The 15734-nt window shown below is 43.2% G+C and overlaps 1 protein-coding gene across 6 annotated transcripts in view; it reads left to right on the top strand.

The window, feature by feature from the left end:
* MRTFB (myocardin related transcription factor B) overlaps positions 1-15726 on the top strand; it is a 175871-nt gene extending 160145 nt beyond the window's left edge. For all 6 annotated transcript variants that reach the window (XM_046668660.1, XM_046668659.1, XM_046668663.1 and 3 more), the window contains 4 exons: positions 932-1090; positions 1440-1577; positions 7505-7565; positions 9967-15726. In XM_046668660.1, coding sequence (XP_046524616.1) covers positions 932-1090; positions 1440-1577; positions 7505-7565; positions 9967-10502 — 894 coding nt within the window. In that variant the 3' untranslated portion in view covers positions 10503-15726. The remainder of the gene's footprint in view (positions 1-931; positions 1091-1439; positions 1578-7504; positions 7566-9966) is intronic.
* The last annotated feature ends 8 nt before the right edge of the window (positions 15727-15734 follow it).

Below are 15734 nucleotides of genomic sequence, written 5' to 3' on the forward strand. Positions count from 1 at the left end.
CAAGTAGTAAGGTTTACACACCAGCCAAAGATTAGGATTTTACCCAAAGGACAGAAGGCTTAATGAGTGTGGAGGGATTCGACCAGGTGTCTGGTAAGACTAATTGTGGTGGGAGGTTGATGGGCAGGGAGGCACAGCCAGGCAGCTAGGGCAGCATCCCAGTGATGGAGTGAGGGCCTGCATTAGGACAGCGGAGAACAGAGGCCTCATTCAAGAGGCCTTTCTACGATGTGTGAGCAAAGAGGGGAGAAAGCAGGGTAGACTGATGGCTCCATTTAGGTAAGTTGTTTTTTTAAATGAAGGCAAAACCAAGAATATTTTCCTTTAGAGGCTGGGGGTGGTGGGAGGAAAGGGGAAAGTTTAGTTTGGAATATATTAAATTTGAGATGTCCCAAATTTATGTTTGTAGATGTTGTAAATGTGTCTTTGGCACTTGGGAGCAAGGTTGGAAGACAGAGGTGGGCTTGCGGATTATTCGCTTTATCGTGAGCATTAAAGCCGCGAGAGATGAGATCACCTGTGAGGAATATAAGAAATTCAGCTGTGCTTTAAGAGGAAAATTATATGGAGCAAACGCTGCTTTCCCATGCAGCACTGTCCACACTGTCATCAGAGACAAGCCACTGAGTAAAGGGACCACTGACACTCGAAAAACCATGCAAACCATGGCCTATGGGCCAAACCCAGCACCCACCTGGTTTTATAAATAATTTTCTTGGAGCCCAGACACACTCATCCGTTTACTTATTGTCTAGGCTGCTTCTGCACTGCAGCGGCAGAGGTGAGCAGTTACAAGAGACCACGTGGCTCACAAGCCCTACGCCAGATCCTCTGTGGCCCTTTACAGAACATTTGCCAGCCCCTGTTCTAAAGTGTCTTTATTAGGAAGAGCAAAAGAACAAATTGATGGGAAAATATTGATTCATTACAGGTGTTCACAAACTCGGCCTCAAACACAGTCCTTCCGTACCAGAGAGCACCTGCCCCGGCAGCCCCGCAGCCCTTTATTAAGAAGACTTCCAACGGCGCTCCTCCATCCAGAAATGCGCCGCTTCCGTCCCTGCACAACGGGCCCAGCACGCCCAGCAAGGTAATCCCACGAGGGCTGCGTGGTGACACCGCTACTGAGGTACAGCCACGCCAACGCCCCGTGCTTTCGGCTTGGAAGGACCATCAATACTACTGGGGTGACACAGCAGAAATACCGCCATGGTAATTGTTAAGGGGCAGCTTAGCTCTTATCGCAGTGCGGATGGCCCTTCCCATAGGAGATGGCCCGCCAGCGCTGCTGGCCTCACAGGTCTTAGGTCATGAGCCTCACTGGCTCAGGAATCCCATGATTTGGCTGCCGTCTGAGGAACAGCAGAGCTAAGGCCAGCCAGGGCACAAGGCAGCCTACTGCCCAGAGCTAACACGTCTTCCTCCTCTATTCGCCACAGCCTGGGTCGCCCCCTCCACCCCAACAGTTTGTCGTCCAGCACTCTCTCTTCGGGAGCCCAGTCCCCAAGACGAAAGACCCTCCCCGCTATGAGGAGGCCATCAAGCAGACGCGCAGTGCCCAGTCCTCCCTTCCGGAGGTAAGTGTCATCTTCAAATTGAATCCCTGGTCTAAGATGGACCTGCCTCAAGAGAAACACAAATTTCATGGCTAGGAGCCTTGCTTCCATCTTAAATGCTATTTAAAATCAAAGTATCATTCACTGTGAAGACTCTCAAACAGTTCTCGGCAGCTGTTAGCTGAAGTTCCTCGGGAGTGGGTCACGGTTATCCATAACATCGGGTCATGTTAGGGACAGATGCAACTGTGACCAGGGCACATATTTTATACAGGTCCCTCTTTGCTAAAGCCGCTATTTGTCAGGCCGGCATCAAACTGACCCTCTGCTGCTTGGCTGGCCTTCAAGACTGCCTAGCACCGACTCCACTCTGACCTGCTCAGCTTGCTCTAGTCCTCAGTACCCTCTGCTCCAGCAGGCCAGCCCCTGTAAGCAACTTTGCTCATATACTGAGCAAATGCACTTTGGAGGGGACAAACCTGAGGCCCTCCTGGCTCCACCACACACCAATACCCACCTGGAGACCATGTGGTCTTGGGCAAAGTGCTCACCTCTCCTCTGAGCCTAGCTTGTCACTTTGACAAAATAGGAGGAGCTGCACCTATTCCGAGAGATGGAAAAGTTAGAGCTCCTGTCTGTAAAAGCCTCTGGTGCGTGCCCAACAACGGCAGCCTTGTCACATCTGACCCTAAACACTCCTCCTAGCCTCCCTGCCTATCTAAAGCTTATTTCAAGGAAGAGCCCCTCATAAGGGGATGCAGGAAGCAAACCTGACGACAAGACATAGCAGATCAGAGCAAGACTGTCTAGTACCCGCAGCAAACAGCGGGAGCACAGTTGTGCCAGTCTCCCTTGCTCCCATATTCCCTGGAATGACTCACTAGGGCCCAGGGGGCGCTGCGCATGCAGTGGGTTGTGCAGGGCCAAGGGCACAGCACTTCTGCAGCGGACAGGCCATTCCCTCACCAGGGAATGAGCATAGCCCTGCTGTGGTCACCTTGACCTCCTTAGGCACCACAGTGAGCAGCTGCAGAAACCGCTCCGTACCAGGCAGCAGTGTGCAGTGTGGCACACTCAAAGGGCACGCAGGGACACTCAGGGCAGACTGCATCCCTGAGCAAGTGTACAGTTACCATGTGCTGCTTCATAGTCACTTAATGCCGAAGGAAAAGAACTTCTCCAGTGGTAAAATGTCCCTGTAGGTCTAGACTCAGCAGGGGCCCTTCTCTGTGATGGAAAAGCCACATTTCAGAAATAAGTTAAACATTTGCAATAAGAATTGAAACAAATGGTGCCAGGCTGGACTGTCCTCCCCACTGGCCTATTCAGAAGTGACATCTATTCTCTTCACAGGAGAGCAGAGATGAATTGCCAAGAACTTAACTACAACTTTTAAGCAAATGAAAAGATAGCTGTCATCCTTCCAAACCTGGTTGTCATGTGCAGGTTAATATGTACCGCTTAGTTGATTTATGTGACAACAGACACATCATCTCACTTTAACCTAAGACAGCTGATTGGAATCCCTGCCATTTACCTATCTCTGGTTCGTGTTTATAGACTGAGGCAGCCAAGTTCTACATTAGTTCTGGTATTCTAATGAGTGGCTATCTGTAGTACCTCTTTATATGCCATTGAGCACCAAACTCCAGGAATTCTGAGGTTTTTAATATATCTTCCAAGTCCACTACTGGCTAAGTACGGCCCTACCAGTCCAGTCTTCCCACAGACACCAGCTATAAAGCCTGGTCATAATAGGAATGAAGGCACTGAAGAGTGAATAGAAGCGGTCATATTATGATGAGGAGTCCATACAGGGAGTTATATGGCATGAGTTTCCTCTTTTTGCTGCTTTTACTCTGGGGTAAAGTGGTAGTTACTGGTAGAAAAACCATAGCCCTTATGGCCTGGGAAACCAGAGGACTGAGTCAAGAGCAACCCAGAAGGGAAAGAACCAGAAAGGAGATCCCCAAATTCTGTCTTCCCACATCTCTGGCTGACCCCTAAGCCGCTAAGCCCTAGGCCCTAAGGAATGGCATAGAGACATAGCAGTTCAGTTAAAAACAAAAAATCTAAACTGAGATTGGAATTTCTGCCCAAGAAACATTTTGAAGGTCAAGTCCAACCAAGTTAAACATTTGCCTACTAAAACAAAAGAAACACTCCTCTGAAAAAAATAGCAGAATGCAGTCTCCATAACAGCCATTCATAACATGTAATATACAAAGAATCAGGAAAATGTGACCCTTTACTCAAGGGAAAAGAGCAGTCAGCTACAACCAGCCCCCAGCTGATCCAGATGTTAGAATTTGCAGACGGGGATTTTAAAACAACAATAATAACTATCCTCAATAATGTAAAAGAAAATATACTCCTATTGAATGAAAAATATAGGGAATGTAAGCAAATATAGAACTTTTTAAAAAATCAAATGGAAATTCTAGAACTAAAAAATATAATTTCTGAAATGAAAAAAATTATAGGTGATCTTAGCAGAATGGAGATGGCAGAGGTAAAAAAAAAAAAAAAAGTCAATGAACTTGAAGATAGATCAAAAGAACTTATCCAATCTGAATAACAGAGAAAAAAAGATTTTTAAAAAAGTGAACAGAGCCTCAGAGACCCGTTATTTAACATCAAACAATCTAACTTGGGTGTGATAGGAGTCCTTGAGGAGGAGACAGAGAATGAGGCAGGTAAAATATTTTAAGAAATAATGGCCAAATTTTTCACCAATATGCCGAAAGACAAGTTACAGCTTTGAGGTGTTTGATCAACACCAAGCCAGATAAATAGAAAGCCTAGTCATATCACAGTCAAGTTATTGAAAGCCAAGGTTAAAGCCAATCTTGAAAGCATCAAGAGAAAAGCAGTACAAGACATGCCAGGAGCAACTATTTGATTTACAGTCAGCTTTTCATCAGAAACTGTGGAAGCCACAAAAGCGGGGAAAAACATCTTTAAAGTTTGTAGAGGGAGGAGGAGATGGGAGGGAGGGACTGTCCACCCAGAATTCTATATCAAGTAAAAATATCCTTTAAGGGGGTGCTGGCCTGGTGGCATAGTGGTTAAGTTTGCGCACACTGCTTCGCTGGCCCAGGGTTTGCCAGTTTGGATCCCAGGTACAGACCTACACACCGCTCATCAAGCCATGCTGTGGTGGCATCCCACACACAAAATAGAAGAAGATTGCCACAGATGTTAGCTCAGCGACAATCTTCCTCACCAAAAAAAAATATATATATATGTATATATATATGTATCCTTTAAGAATGAAAGTGAATAGAGATCTATTTTCAGATCAGGAAAAAAAGATAATTCATCACCAGAAAACCTGTGCTATGAGAAATAACCTTGTCTTGATGGGTTTATAAAATATATAGATATAACACTTAAGGATAGAGGAAATAAATGGATCTATGTGTTCAAGGGTTTTATATTTTATATACAATAGTACAACATTAAGTAGACTATGAAAAATTAAGAATATGTATGTACACCAACAGTAACAACTTAAGAAGCATAGCTTTTTTTTCTCCTGAGGAAGAGTCACCCTGAGCTAACATCTGTTGCCAATCTTCCTCTTTTTGTATGTGAGCCGCAGCAACAGCATGACTGCTGACAGGCGATTGTTGTGGGTACGCACCCGGGAACCAAACCCAGGCTGCCGAAGCAGAGCACGCCAAACTTAACCATTAGGCCACTGGGGCTGGCCCAGAAGTATAGCTTTTAAAAAACAGAAGAATTAGGGCTGGCCCGGTGGCGCAGCATTTAAGTGCGCACATTCCACTTTGGCGGCCCAGTGTTCACCAGTTCGGATCCAGGGTGTGGACACAGTGTCGCTTGGCAAGCCATGCTATGGCAGGCGTCCCACACATAAAGTAGAGGAAGATGGGCATGGATGTTAGCTCAGGGCCAGTCTTCCTCAGCAAAAATAGGAGAATTGGCAGCAGATGTTAGCTCAAGGCTAATCTTCCTCAAAAAAAAAAAAAAGAAAAATTAAGTTAGAATTCCAAAAAGAAATTAATGTATGTTTTTAAAAGGACAAGAAAGGAGGAACAAAAAACAGATAGAACAAATAGGAACAATACAATGGTAAACCCAAACTTAACCATATCAATGATTACATAAAACACACTAGTGGAGTAAACAATACCATTAAAATGCAGAGATTATCAGAATGGATGGAAAGCCTGACCGAACTATATGAGTGTGGTGGTTTTAAGATTTGTCTGCATATTCTTTGACATTCCTCCCTGGGTTGGACTCAGTGACTTGCTTCCAGTGCACAGAATGGGCAGAAGTGATGGCGTGTGACCTCTGAAACAAGGTCTGTCAAAGGCACGCCCCTCCTGCCTTGCTCTCTCTTGTATTTCTGGCTCTGGGGAGAGCCAGCTGTCGTGCCACGTGGACAGGCCAGCAGCCCTCGGGAGAGGCCCATGTGGACAGGAACTGAGGCCTCCATCAACAACCAGCACCACCTTGCCAGTCAGCTAGTAAGCCACCTTTACAGGAACGTTCTCGAGCCAGGCCTTGAGATGGCTGTGACCTGGCCGACGTCTTGACTGCAGTCTCATGAAGACCCCAAGCTAGAACTACCCATCTAAACCATTCCTAAATTCCTGACCCACAGAAACTGAGAATAATTGTTTAGTTTTTTAAGCCACCAAATTTTTTGAAGTAATTTGTAATACAGCAATAGATAACTAATGTATGTATCTTCAAGAAGAATACTTTAAATACCAAGACATAGGTTGAGAGTAAATGGGTTGGAAAGATTTGCCATACAAACAGTAAGCATAAGAAGTCTAGAGTAGGCAAAAGATTTGAAGAGACGTGTCACCAAAGAAGATAAAAAGATGGAAAATAGGCACATGAAAGGGTGCTCATTGTCATTAGTCATTAGGGAAATGCACATAAAACCACAATGCAATACCACTACACACATATTAGATATCTAAAATTAAAATGACTGACTATACCCAGTGTTGAACGCAGAGCAACTGAAATCCCATCCATTGTTGGTGGAAATGTAAAGTGGTGTGATCACTTCGGAGAACGGCCATTTCTTTAAAAGTTAAACATATACCCACCCCATGATCCAGTCATTTCACTCCTCAGTATTTACCCAGGAGAAGAGAAAGCATACGTCTGTACCAAGACTTGTACACAAATGTTCACAGCAACTTTATCTGTAATAGCCAAAAACTGGAAGGAAACAAACCAAACAAACTGGTGTTTCCATACAGCGGAATACCTCTCGGCAATACAAAGGAGCGAGCTATTCCTACGGCACACTCGGCAACGCGGGCACACCTCAGTCATGCTGAGTGAGAGGGCTGCCTCCCCGCCCCCAAATAAGAGAGACGTACTGCACGGATGCATTCATATACAACTCTGGGAATGGAAACTAATCCACAGTGAAAGCGAGCAGACCGCGGGGGGCCTGGGATGAGGGAACTGCAGGAGCAATGGATGCGCTCATGATCTTGACTTTGCTGCTAGTTTTATAGCAGTATACATATGCCAAAACTTATCAAATTTTATACTTTATATAAGTGCAGTTTATTGTATGTCAAGTTACTCTCAATAAAGCTGAAAAAATATAGCATGGTCACCTTAATACACACTTTATATTTTTATCTAAACACAAATGAATAAAGACATTTTTAAAAGAAAGCATGAGAGGCCTCTCAAGGTGCCATCAGTGAGAATAATAAGGAAGGGTATAAGTCAGCTGAGCTGGGCGTTAGCCCCATTCTTGCTGCCAGCTAACTAGCTGTGACACTTTGGGTAAATGGCTTAACTTCTCAGGTGGCCTCAGTGTTTTCAGAATTATCCAATGACAAATTAGAACTCTGTTCTGTAAGGTCCCTTAGTGCTCCCAATTGAATAATGCTTCCGGGTGTGTAAGCGAGAAAGCTAATTTCTCTTCTCCTCTGTTGTAGATTTCCAGCGCACACAGTCAGCAGATGGACGACCTCTTTGATATCCTCATTAAGAGTGGAGGTAGGTCAAAGTCCTATCAGACCCCCAGTCGCTTATCACGAGTTTAGGGAAGCTCCTTTAGAGCTCCCGGCACACCTTTGGGTAGTGAGAAACATACTCTTCTCAGTCTAACTGAATTTACTGTTTGAAAATCTGTTCAATTTAGGCCATTAAAACAACTTACTGCTACATGGAGGAAAAGCCATTGTTGCAGCTTAAAATAGTAAGATATGTATACCTGCTGAAAAAGACAGACCATCTCAAAATAGCCAAGTAGAATTAGATTTAAATTCCACATTGAAAAACTTCAAAACTTGTTCCATGTGTATCAGTCATTGTGATGGGATAAAAACATTCCAGTTCATGCCCTGATTTTGTAACGACTAAGTAACCTAGCCTGGGCTCTAATGATTAATATTCCAAGGCAATTCTAAAGCACCTTCTACATATGAAAACCTTACAGTGTATCACCTTAAAATGGGATATAAACCACAAAAAAACAAGGATATCTCTGCCTCAGCTTACATATCTTTAAAAATACATATAAAGTCAGTATTTCAGAAATTCAAATGCTATTTTGGAATATTTTAAAGTATTCTAAGATTTCCCAGATGAAAGTTTTATTCAACAGATTTTTAAATAGGGATCAGAATTTCTCCATTCATACCAGGTACTATTGGATTTTGAGGTTAATGATCTTGTCATAATGTTTAGATAACATAGAAAATTCTTGATATTTGACTGCAGATCTACATGTGCAAATAGCATTATTTTGCTAAGAACTATATTGGCCTTGCAAAATAATTTAAACTCATATCGAAACTATGGGAATTAAAGAAATAGACATTCATGCCCTGAATTTAGGATAGAAAAACCAAAATGCTTTTTAAAGACTTTTTTAAATGATTAAAAAACAATAATTTTTACAGCCTAAACTTGGAAATTAAAATGTGACAGTCATCAAACAATTGAGTTATTTTCTAAAAGGAATGATTTTTTTATGGCAAAGTATCGAATGAATATATTATTTCATCTTATTGTATCCTAATACCAGTAATAATGAAAACAGAGGTTTAAATAGTTGATTATAAGACTACTTACTTAGATTTCACTTTCAGTTTTCAAAACAATTCTAGAGATGACTACAGATAATGAAAAGTGACTAAAACTGTCCTAAAAACACACAGTTGACAGTTCACAGATAGGATTCAAATCGTAAGTTCTTTCTCTCACCTGTTTACACATTCTCGTCATTGAGTTGTAAGAGCTATCACTAAATTCCATTTTCTTAGTGTATCCGCAAATAAATTAAACCAATGAGATACTCATGAGAGTTAAAAAGATACTTTATTCAAATATATGTGGCTAAGTGAACACTGGTATATATAGTACCTGGTCCATTAACTTGCTACTTAATCTGGTAAGAAATAACACATAATTCGTGCTTATTAAGACATTTACCAAGTCCTCAAGTTTTATATAAACTCAAAAACCAAGACGAAAAAGAAAAATATGGTGATCCAACCTCATCTTAATTAAGACGGTCGAAGGAGCCACGTGTTAGCTGTAATTCACAAATGACATAAAATGGCATTGTATCTTTCCAGAACTTTATACAAAATGTATACAGCCAAATTGGGCACACAGTTCAACTATAATGATAAAAAAAGAAAAAATATAATTAGATCTGGGGCCGGCTCCATGGCTGAGTGGTTAAGTTAACATGCTCCATTTCGGTGGCCCAGGGTTTCACCGGTTCGGATCCTGGGCACAGACATGGCACCACTCATCAGGCCATGCTGAGGCGGTGTCCCACATGCCACAACTAGAAGGACTCACAAATAAAATATACAACTATGTACTGGGGGGCTTTGGGGTGAAGAAGAAGAAAAAAAAAAGAAGATTGGCAATAGATGGTAGCTCAAGGCCAATCTTAATATTATGAAAGACCTAATATATATATTTTTTAAGGATGTACTTCATGTCTGCACAAACTCAGGGTACACATTTTGACATTCACTTCAGAGGCGACATGCTGCTGTGATAGCAGATTTACCGTATAGGATTAGATATGAGCCCTATCTTAAGCCTAAAGTGACTAAGGATAAAGACCCAAAGATCAAATAATCTAAAACTGTGACTCCTACCTCGTGGGATATAGCTGCTTTTAATGCTTACTCTTACTAAAAAGAATTGAAAGCATATCAGAATGTTATAAACTTAAATGTTTATCTATTTAATTAAAACGATCTATCATCCTAAAGGTTATCAAGGATTATACCTGACCACTAGCATCTCTTCCTACCTCTAAGATAGACTGTCTACGAGTCATCACAAAATAGCAAAATAATTGTCCTCATAATTAACACAAGTTTCTAAGTAGTAGTAAATCTTTACTAATTACTTCAATTATTTTGCACAGAGATTTCCCTCCCTATAAAAGAAGAGCCTTCTCCTATTTCCAAAATGAGACCAGTGACAGCCAGCATCACCACAATGCCAGTCAACACAGTGGTGTCCCGGCCACCCCCCCAAGTCCAAATGGCACCACCCATATCCTTAGAACCTATGAGCAGTTTATCTGCCAGCTTAGAGAACCAACTAGAAGCTTTCTTGGATGGAACTTTACCCTCAGCCAATGAAATTGCTCCACTACAAAGCAGCAGTGAAGATAGAGAGCCCTTCTCTCTGATTGAGGATCTCCAGAACGATCTGCTGAGCCACGCAAGCGTGCTGGACCATTCTCACTCACCCATGGAAACTTCCGAGGCCCAGTTTGCTGCAAGTACTCCCTGCCTGTCACTTGACCTTTCTGACTCAAACTTGGACAACATGGAGTGGTTAGACATTACCATGCCTAACTCGTCGTCAGGACTCACTCCTCTCGGCGCCACTGCTCCAAGTATGTTCTCTGCCGACTTTCTAGACCCACAAGACCTACCACTGCCGTGGGACTAACATCACGCATTTCTCGTCTGAGAGTTCATGAGGTTTAAGAAGATGAAGATGATTCTAAAAGGTCAGTTTTTAGGGACAGATCCATAGTTGCATCATTGCAATTAAAATATGTTGTCACGGAAAGAATGGATGGACAGTCATAGCCTGGAAACCAAGTTTGAAAACATTTCACTGCATCCAGCAGTGAATGTCTACAATTCAGTATAGCACAGGGCCTTCTGAAAAATCTCTAGTCAGAGAAGACTCATCTGTTTCTCCAGACTTTGGTAAAGAATGACAAGTACCTTTAGATAAAAACATAAAGAAGAGTAGTGTGTGCAGGATAGCAATGTGAGGGTTCTCTGGTAATCAGCTGCATTTAAACCATCATGGTCACTTTAGACCTAGCATAAAAGAATGCCGGTGTGAGGGAGGTGAGAGGTCACTGCATGTGGTGTTTCCTAGACATGGTCTGAGCCTGGCCCAAGGTGCAGCAGGGGTCAGAGGCAGTGGAGAGCGCCAGCCGGCTCAGTGACAGCTTCCAGCTGAAGACTTTGGTTCCATTCAGAAACTAATGTAATTTTTTTGTGTTGTAGTTTATTTTGTGATTTTTGGAATCTTACTTTAGATTTCCAAATTTAAATTTAAATGGAAGGTCTTTCACCATAACCAGACAATGTCTACAAAATTCTGTCATAAACAATCCACTGTGAAAAGTCCAGGTATACTGATAACACTGAGAATTCTCCGAGCAGCCCTCTGGGTTGGTTAGAGCGATTTGTAATGTGTATATTAGACGTGTGTGTGTGTGTGTGCACTCTGACAGTGTGTTTTGTGCAGCCTACACTGGGACAAGGCGTTGGGCATCCAGTGGTCCTGTTAATAACTCGAATATTTCTTGAGCACTTGAGCCACATGTATTTCCGTGTTTAAAGAATTGCTGACTGACTTTCAGGTAACCAGACCCATCTCACAGAACCAAGAAAAGGCTTTAGCGTAAAATATCTTTCTGAGCTGGTGAGTTGCAAAGAGAAGGCAAAAGAGAAGTCTGTCATCAACCCAGGATGTTCCCGTGTGGTTCCAGGTTAGACCGTGTCGCCAGGTTGGCCGCTAATCCCAGCTCTGGCTGTCCTCTTCTCTGTTGCTTATCCCTGGTTATTGCTTTACAGGCTTGTAACTGGATATCATACCTGAGCTCTCACTATATTATCAAGCCGAAGATTGAAAAACTGGAGGTTTTATTAGTAATTTTTTGTATAGAAGAAAAGTTGTCACATATTTGTTGAGTAGTTTAAGAATTTTCTAAATGCCAACTATGACAGGATTTCCAAAATTACTTCAAGCTAGTTATTTAAGTATATGACAAAATGTAAATAACTGAAAAAAAACCTGAAGTCTACCAAAAAGCATGGAGGTTTTTATTCGATAATATCATGCTCTCCACCTCACCTTGTGTAAACCCTAGGGCCAGGTTAACTTCTCAGGGTCATTAAATGGTGACTGTTCCCACAGTGACATGCAGGAGGCAACCTGACCCATTATCTGGGAAGACTTTACGCGTCATTCTGTGTGTGTGTGTTTTGCCTCAGAGCTGATCTCATTTCAGATTTGTATTTCGGTTTGTAAATTTTACAACATGTCAGAAAAGTCCATTTTCCCAGCATTCAGTCACCTCGAACACTGGAGCCCTCTGTGCGCTGGCACTTCCCAACGTGAACGAGCTCCTGGATGGTTCAGGGCACAGGCGGGCGTGCTCAGTGAGGTCTGTAGTGAGTAGCTGAAGTGTTTAGAAGTTGGTGATCCCACAGGAACTCTCTCTTACCCAGTACGCTGCCATCTGACCAGGCCCGAGCAGAGGGTTTGCCTTCTGGGCCGTGATGCGCATCCTTGAGTCGGTTCCTTTCAGACCGCCTGTCTCCTGCTGGGCTATTTACTTGGGAAGGTGCTTTCCATAGGGAGGGTCCTGGCCAGGGGTCTTTGTCTGGGGCGTGTCTGGTCCATGCGTAGACTCTGAGCGTCATCTGCATTCAGATTTGAGTGGCTTATTGCATCAGCGCTGCCTGTCAGTGGGACTGTAGGAGGCAACTCAGCAGCTAGTGCTGTTGACTCTTGTCGTATAACTTTCTATCTCCATCCTCCTGAGTTGTGTACATAGATGGTTTTCTAGCCCTCAACTCCCTTATTGCTTTTTTAAAATAGGGTTTGAAACATGCCACAGGAAGGTTGCTCTCCAAAAATACACACTGCCATGCAAAGAATGCCATCTCATTAGCCTGCTCTCTTGTGACTATGACTTGCTCAAGTGCTCGCTTCACGTATGTGTTCAAACCTTTTTGTACCAGCATTTCCTTTAAAAGGAAGGCATGGAGTTGCTAGTTATTAACTCTACCAGCCACCCACTCACACCATTCCGCTGGGCCCTCCTGTCCCGGCTTGAGCAGCAAGCCGGGCATCTGTGACATCGATGCTGCTCTCCAGGGTCCCAGCTACATGTTCCAGGTTAGAGTGAGAACACAGACTGTGTGCGGCATGTGACGTGACCAAAGATGACCCTCTTGTAATCAAGGCCCCTCTGACCTAACTCGGTGTCCATAATGGTAAGTGCAAAGGCAAGGGGGTGTGTTTACTAAGAGGACTGTGTTTATCGTTTGAGGTAAGTTTCACAGCCCTGAAAGCACAGGTCAGACGAGCCGGGTGGATTTTCGGTATGCACGTGTGTAGTTTAGAAGGGGTGCTGTCGTGGTCCATCACCTTGCAGAATATCATATTGCCAAGAAAACAACTAACTCCTAGAAACACACTCTCTCACATCCAGTCTTATTTCCTCAAATATTCCTGAAACACAGTAGTATCAAGCTGACCTTTCTAGTATCTACAGGTATCAGGTCATGTCATGGGTGGGTGAATAGAAAGTTATCCCAAAGCTTCTACACAGTCTCTGGGAGTCTGGGGGGTGGTCATCTTGTACATTTCAGCCAGGCCTGTGCTAGGAAGCCTCTTAGGACAGCGTTCGTGGTTCACGTGCTTGTGTTTTTCCTGAAATGTGCAATCTACTGTATAGCATTTGCCACATATTTGTATATAGATGTATTCTGAATTTGTGGAATTTCTTGCTTAGATACTATTTGTGTTTGTTTTATATGAATATTTTTATAATACTGAAGAGAGCTTATTTAAATTCCCTTTGTAAAGTCTGCGCCGTTCTGCGATCCGTGTAGCTGGCGCTTCCGTGAGTGCAGCTTAAGACAGCGGCAGAGGCAGGCTGGCATTGCTTCCTGGCTGCCGCCTGTTGCAGGCAAAGTCACGGGAATCAGATAGGCCACTGAGCCGTGCAGTCAGCGGACACTGAGTGCTGCAGCAGGAGCGTGGTACCCATTTTGTCACCAAAGCTGACTCAGGCTTCCTCTCCCCTCAACCCCAGATCATTCCAGGCCACATAGGAGTCCCTTCGGAATTCCCAGGCTGAATCCAGCCACAACAGCTGACGAAACAGCTGTCCCTGCAAGTGAGGGGACAGTCCCTCTCCTGTCCGCAAACAGACTTGGCCCTAGGGAAGAGCTCAAGCACTTGGCAGGGTCCCTACACAGCCTCACCTGTGTCGTGGGCCCCCCGAGTGGCTAGCCTCACCAGAGCCCCTGCTGTCAGGCAGGTGGGGAGGGTGTGGGCCGCTGAGGGCTTTTTAGAGAACTTTAGAGAGAACAGCTTTTCACTGTCCACCAGCAGAGCAACACAGGTCCATTTACCAAACTCACAAATACCCTCCATCCCTCACCACTAACACGAATCCTGACTACTGCCAGCGGAGCCGAATACCCAACTGTCCCTGCCCCGGAGGCCACACATAGCCCAGGTCATCAGAACGGGAACTGGAAGGTCAGGGTCACCGAGGAGCCCGCTTACCAGTGAGGAGTGTGTCTTTGGAGAGCAGCCTGACTGCGTTTCAGTCAAAACTGGAAAGTAACAACATGTAGTAATTCTTTCTCCTGGTCCAAACCTTCAGTAACTTGTTCATGCAACAATCTGTCCGGGCTGCATTTTCCTCTGTGAAGTGACTGCGTGGTAATAAGCAGGTCAGTGTTTTCCACGTACACCTTTTCTTGAAGCATTTGAGGAAATGCATCATTGCAAAGGGTTTCTACCTGACACCTTTGATTTGAGGCCTGTAATTCAAAAAGCTGCACATGTTTACAAAAGAGCTCTTACCCTCCACGTAAACACATTGCTCTGTGAATCATTATTGGAAAATGTCACCGTTTTGTGACAACAGGATGGCAATCTCAGATCTACAAGGTGCTGTCTGGAATCAAATAAAATGTCATTGGTGATATCCACACAGGTGTCGTGTTTAACAGAGCTTTGTGCCAACTACTAAGACAAAGCTTTAACCAAGTTCATAGAAGCACCGAGACTCATAACAATTACCTCTCTACGTTATGCTGTAAGGAAACCTGCTAATTGGTAGGAGGAGGAAGCAGTTAGAAGAGGGTTTAGTATCTACCAAAAGTACTTAACCTCAAGTAACCAATAGTAACACGAACTCGCTTTAAAGGAACCAAAGGCACTGCCAAGTATTTGCCAAAAGGAGGCACTTTTTATTTAAAATTTGAGACTAAAGAGATCTCAAAAATCAGTCCCAAAAAGGTATTATCCATTTAAGGTTATAATTTTCACAAAGATGTAGATATTTCTCTTGTTTTCATGTAAAATAGTATAGATTCGTTTTGTTGGCTTAAGAATAAAACATATTTAGTAGTACTACGAAGTTTTCTCCTTTCTGCGTATAAATTAGTTTTCTTTTCTTGCTTGCAATAGAAATGCAACGCGATAGGTGTTTCTCTTCTTATTTTCATTGTCACATTATGTCTTAGCATCTCACTTTATGAAAAAAAGGAGAAAGATACCAATCTACAGAGCCCTGCCTAGTAAAGCACTAGTTTAATAAACAAAAAATTATGGCAATCGGGGGTCCATTCATGTATTGCCTTTATGTTGTTTTTTAAAAGAAAAACCATGATGCCTTTGTATTTGCTGTTTGCACCCCTGAAATCAATTCCATATCATGTTTGAATGCCATACATTTTGCACATGTACTGTACATAGGTGATGCATACTGTATTTTTATATGTGTGCACCTTTATCATCAGATCTTTTGTACATAGTGGCAGTATTGTAGCTGATCGGGAAATGTTTGATATCTCAGCAATTTTGCATTTTTGTGTCTCAAATAAAAAACCGTTTTGATGTACTATGATT

This window comes from Equus quagga, chromosome 7 (assembly GCF_021613505.1).
Source record: "Equus quagga isolate Etosha38 chromosome 7, UCLA_HA_Equagga_1.0, whole genome shotgun sequence".
Lineage (NCBI taxonomy): Eukaryota > Metazoa > Chordata > Mammalia > Perissodactyla > Equidae > Equus > Equus quagga.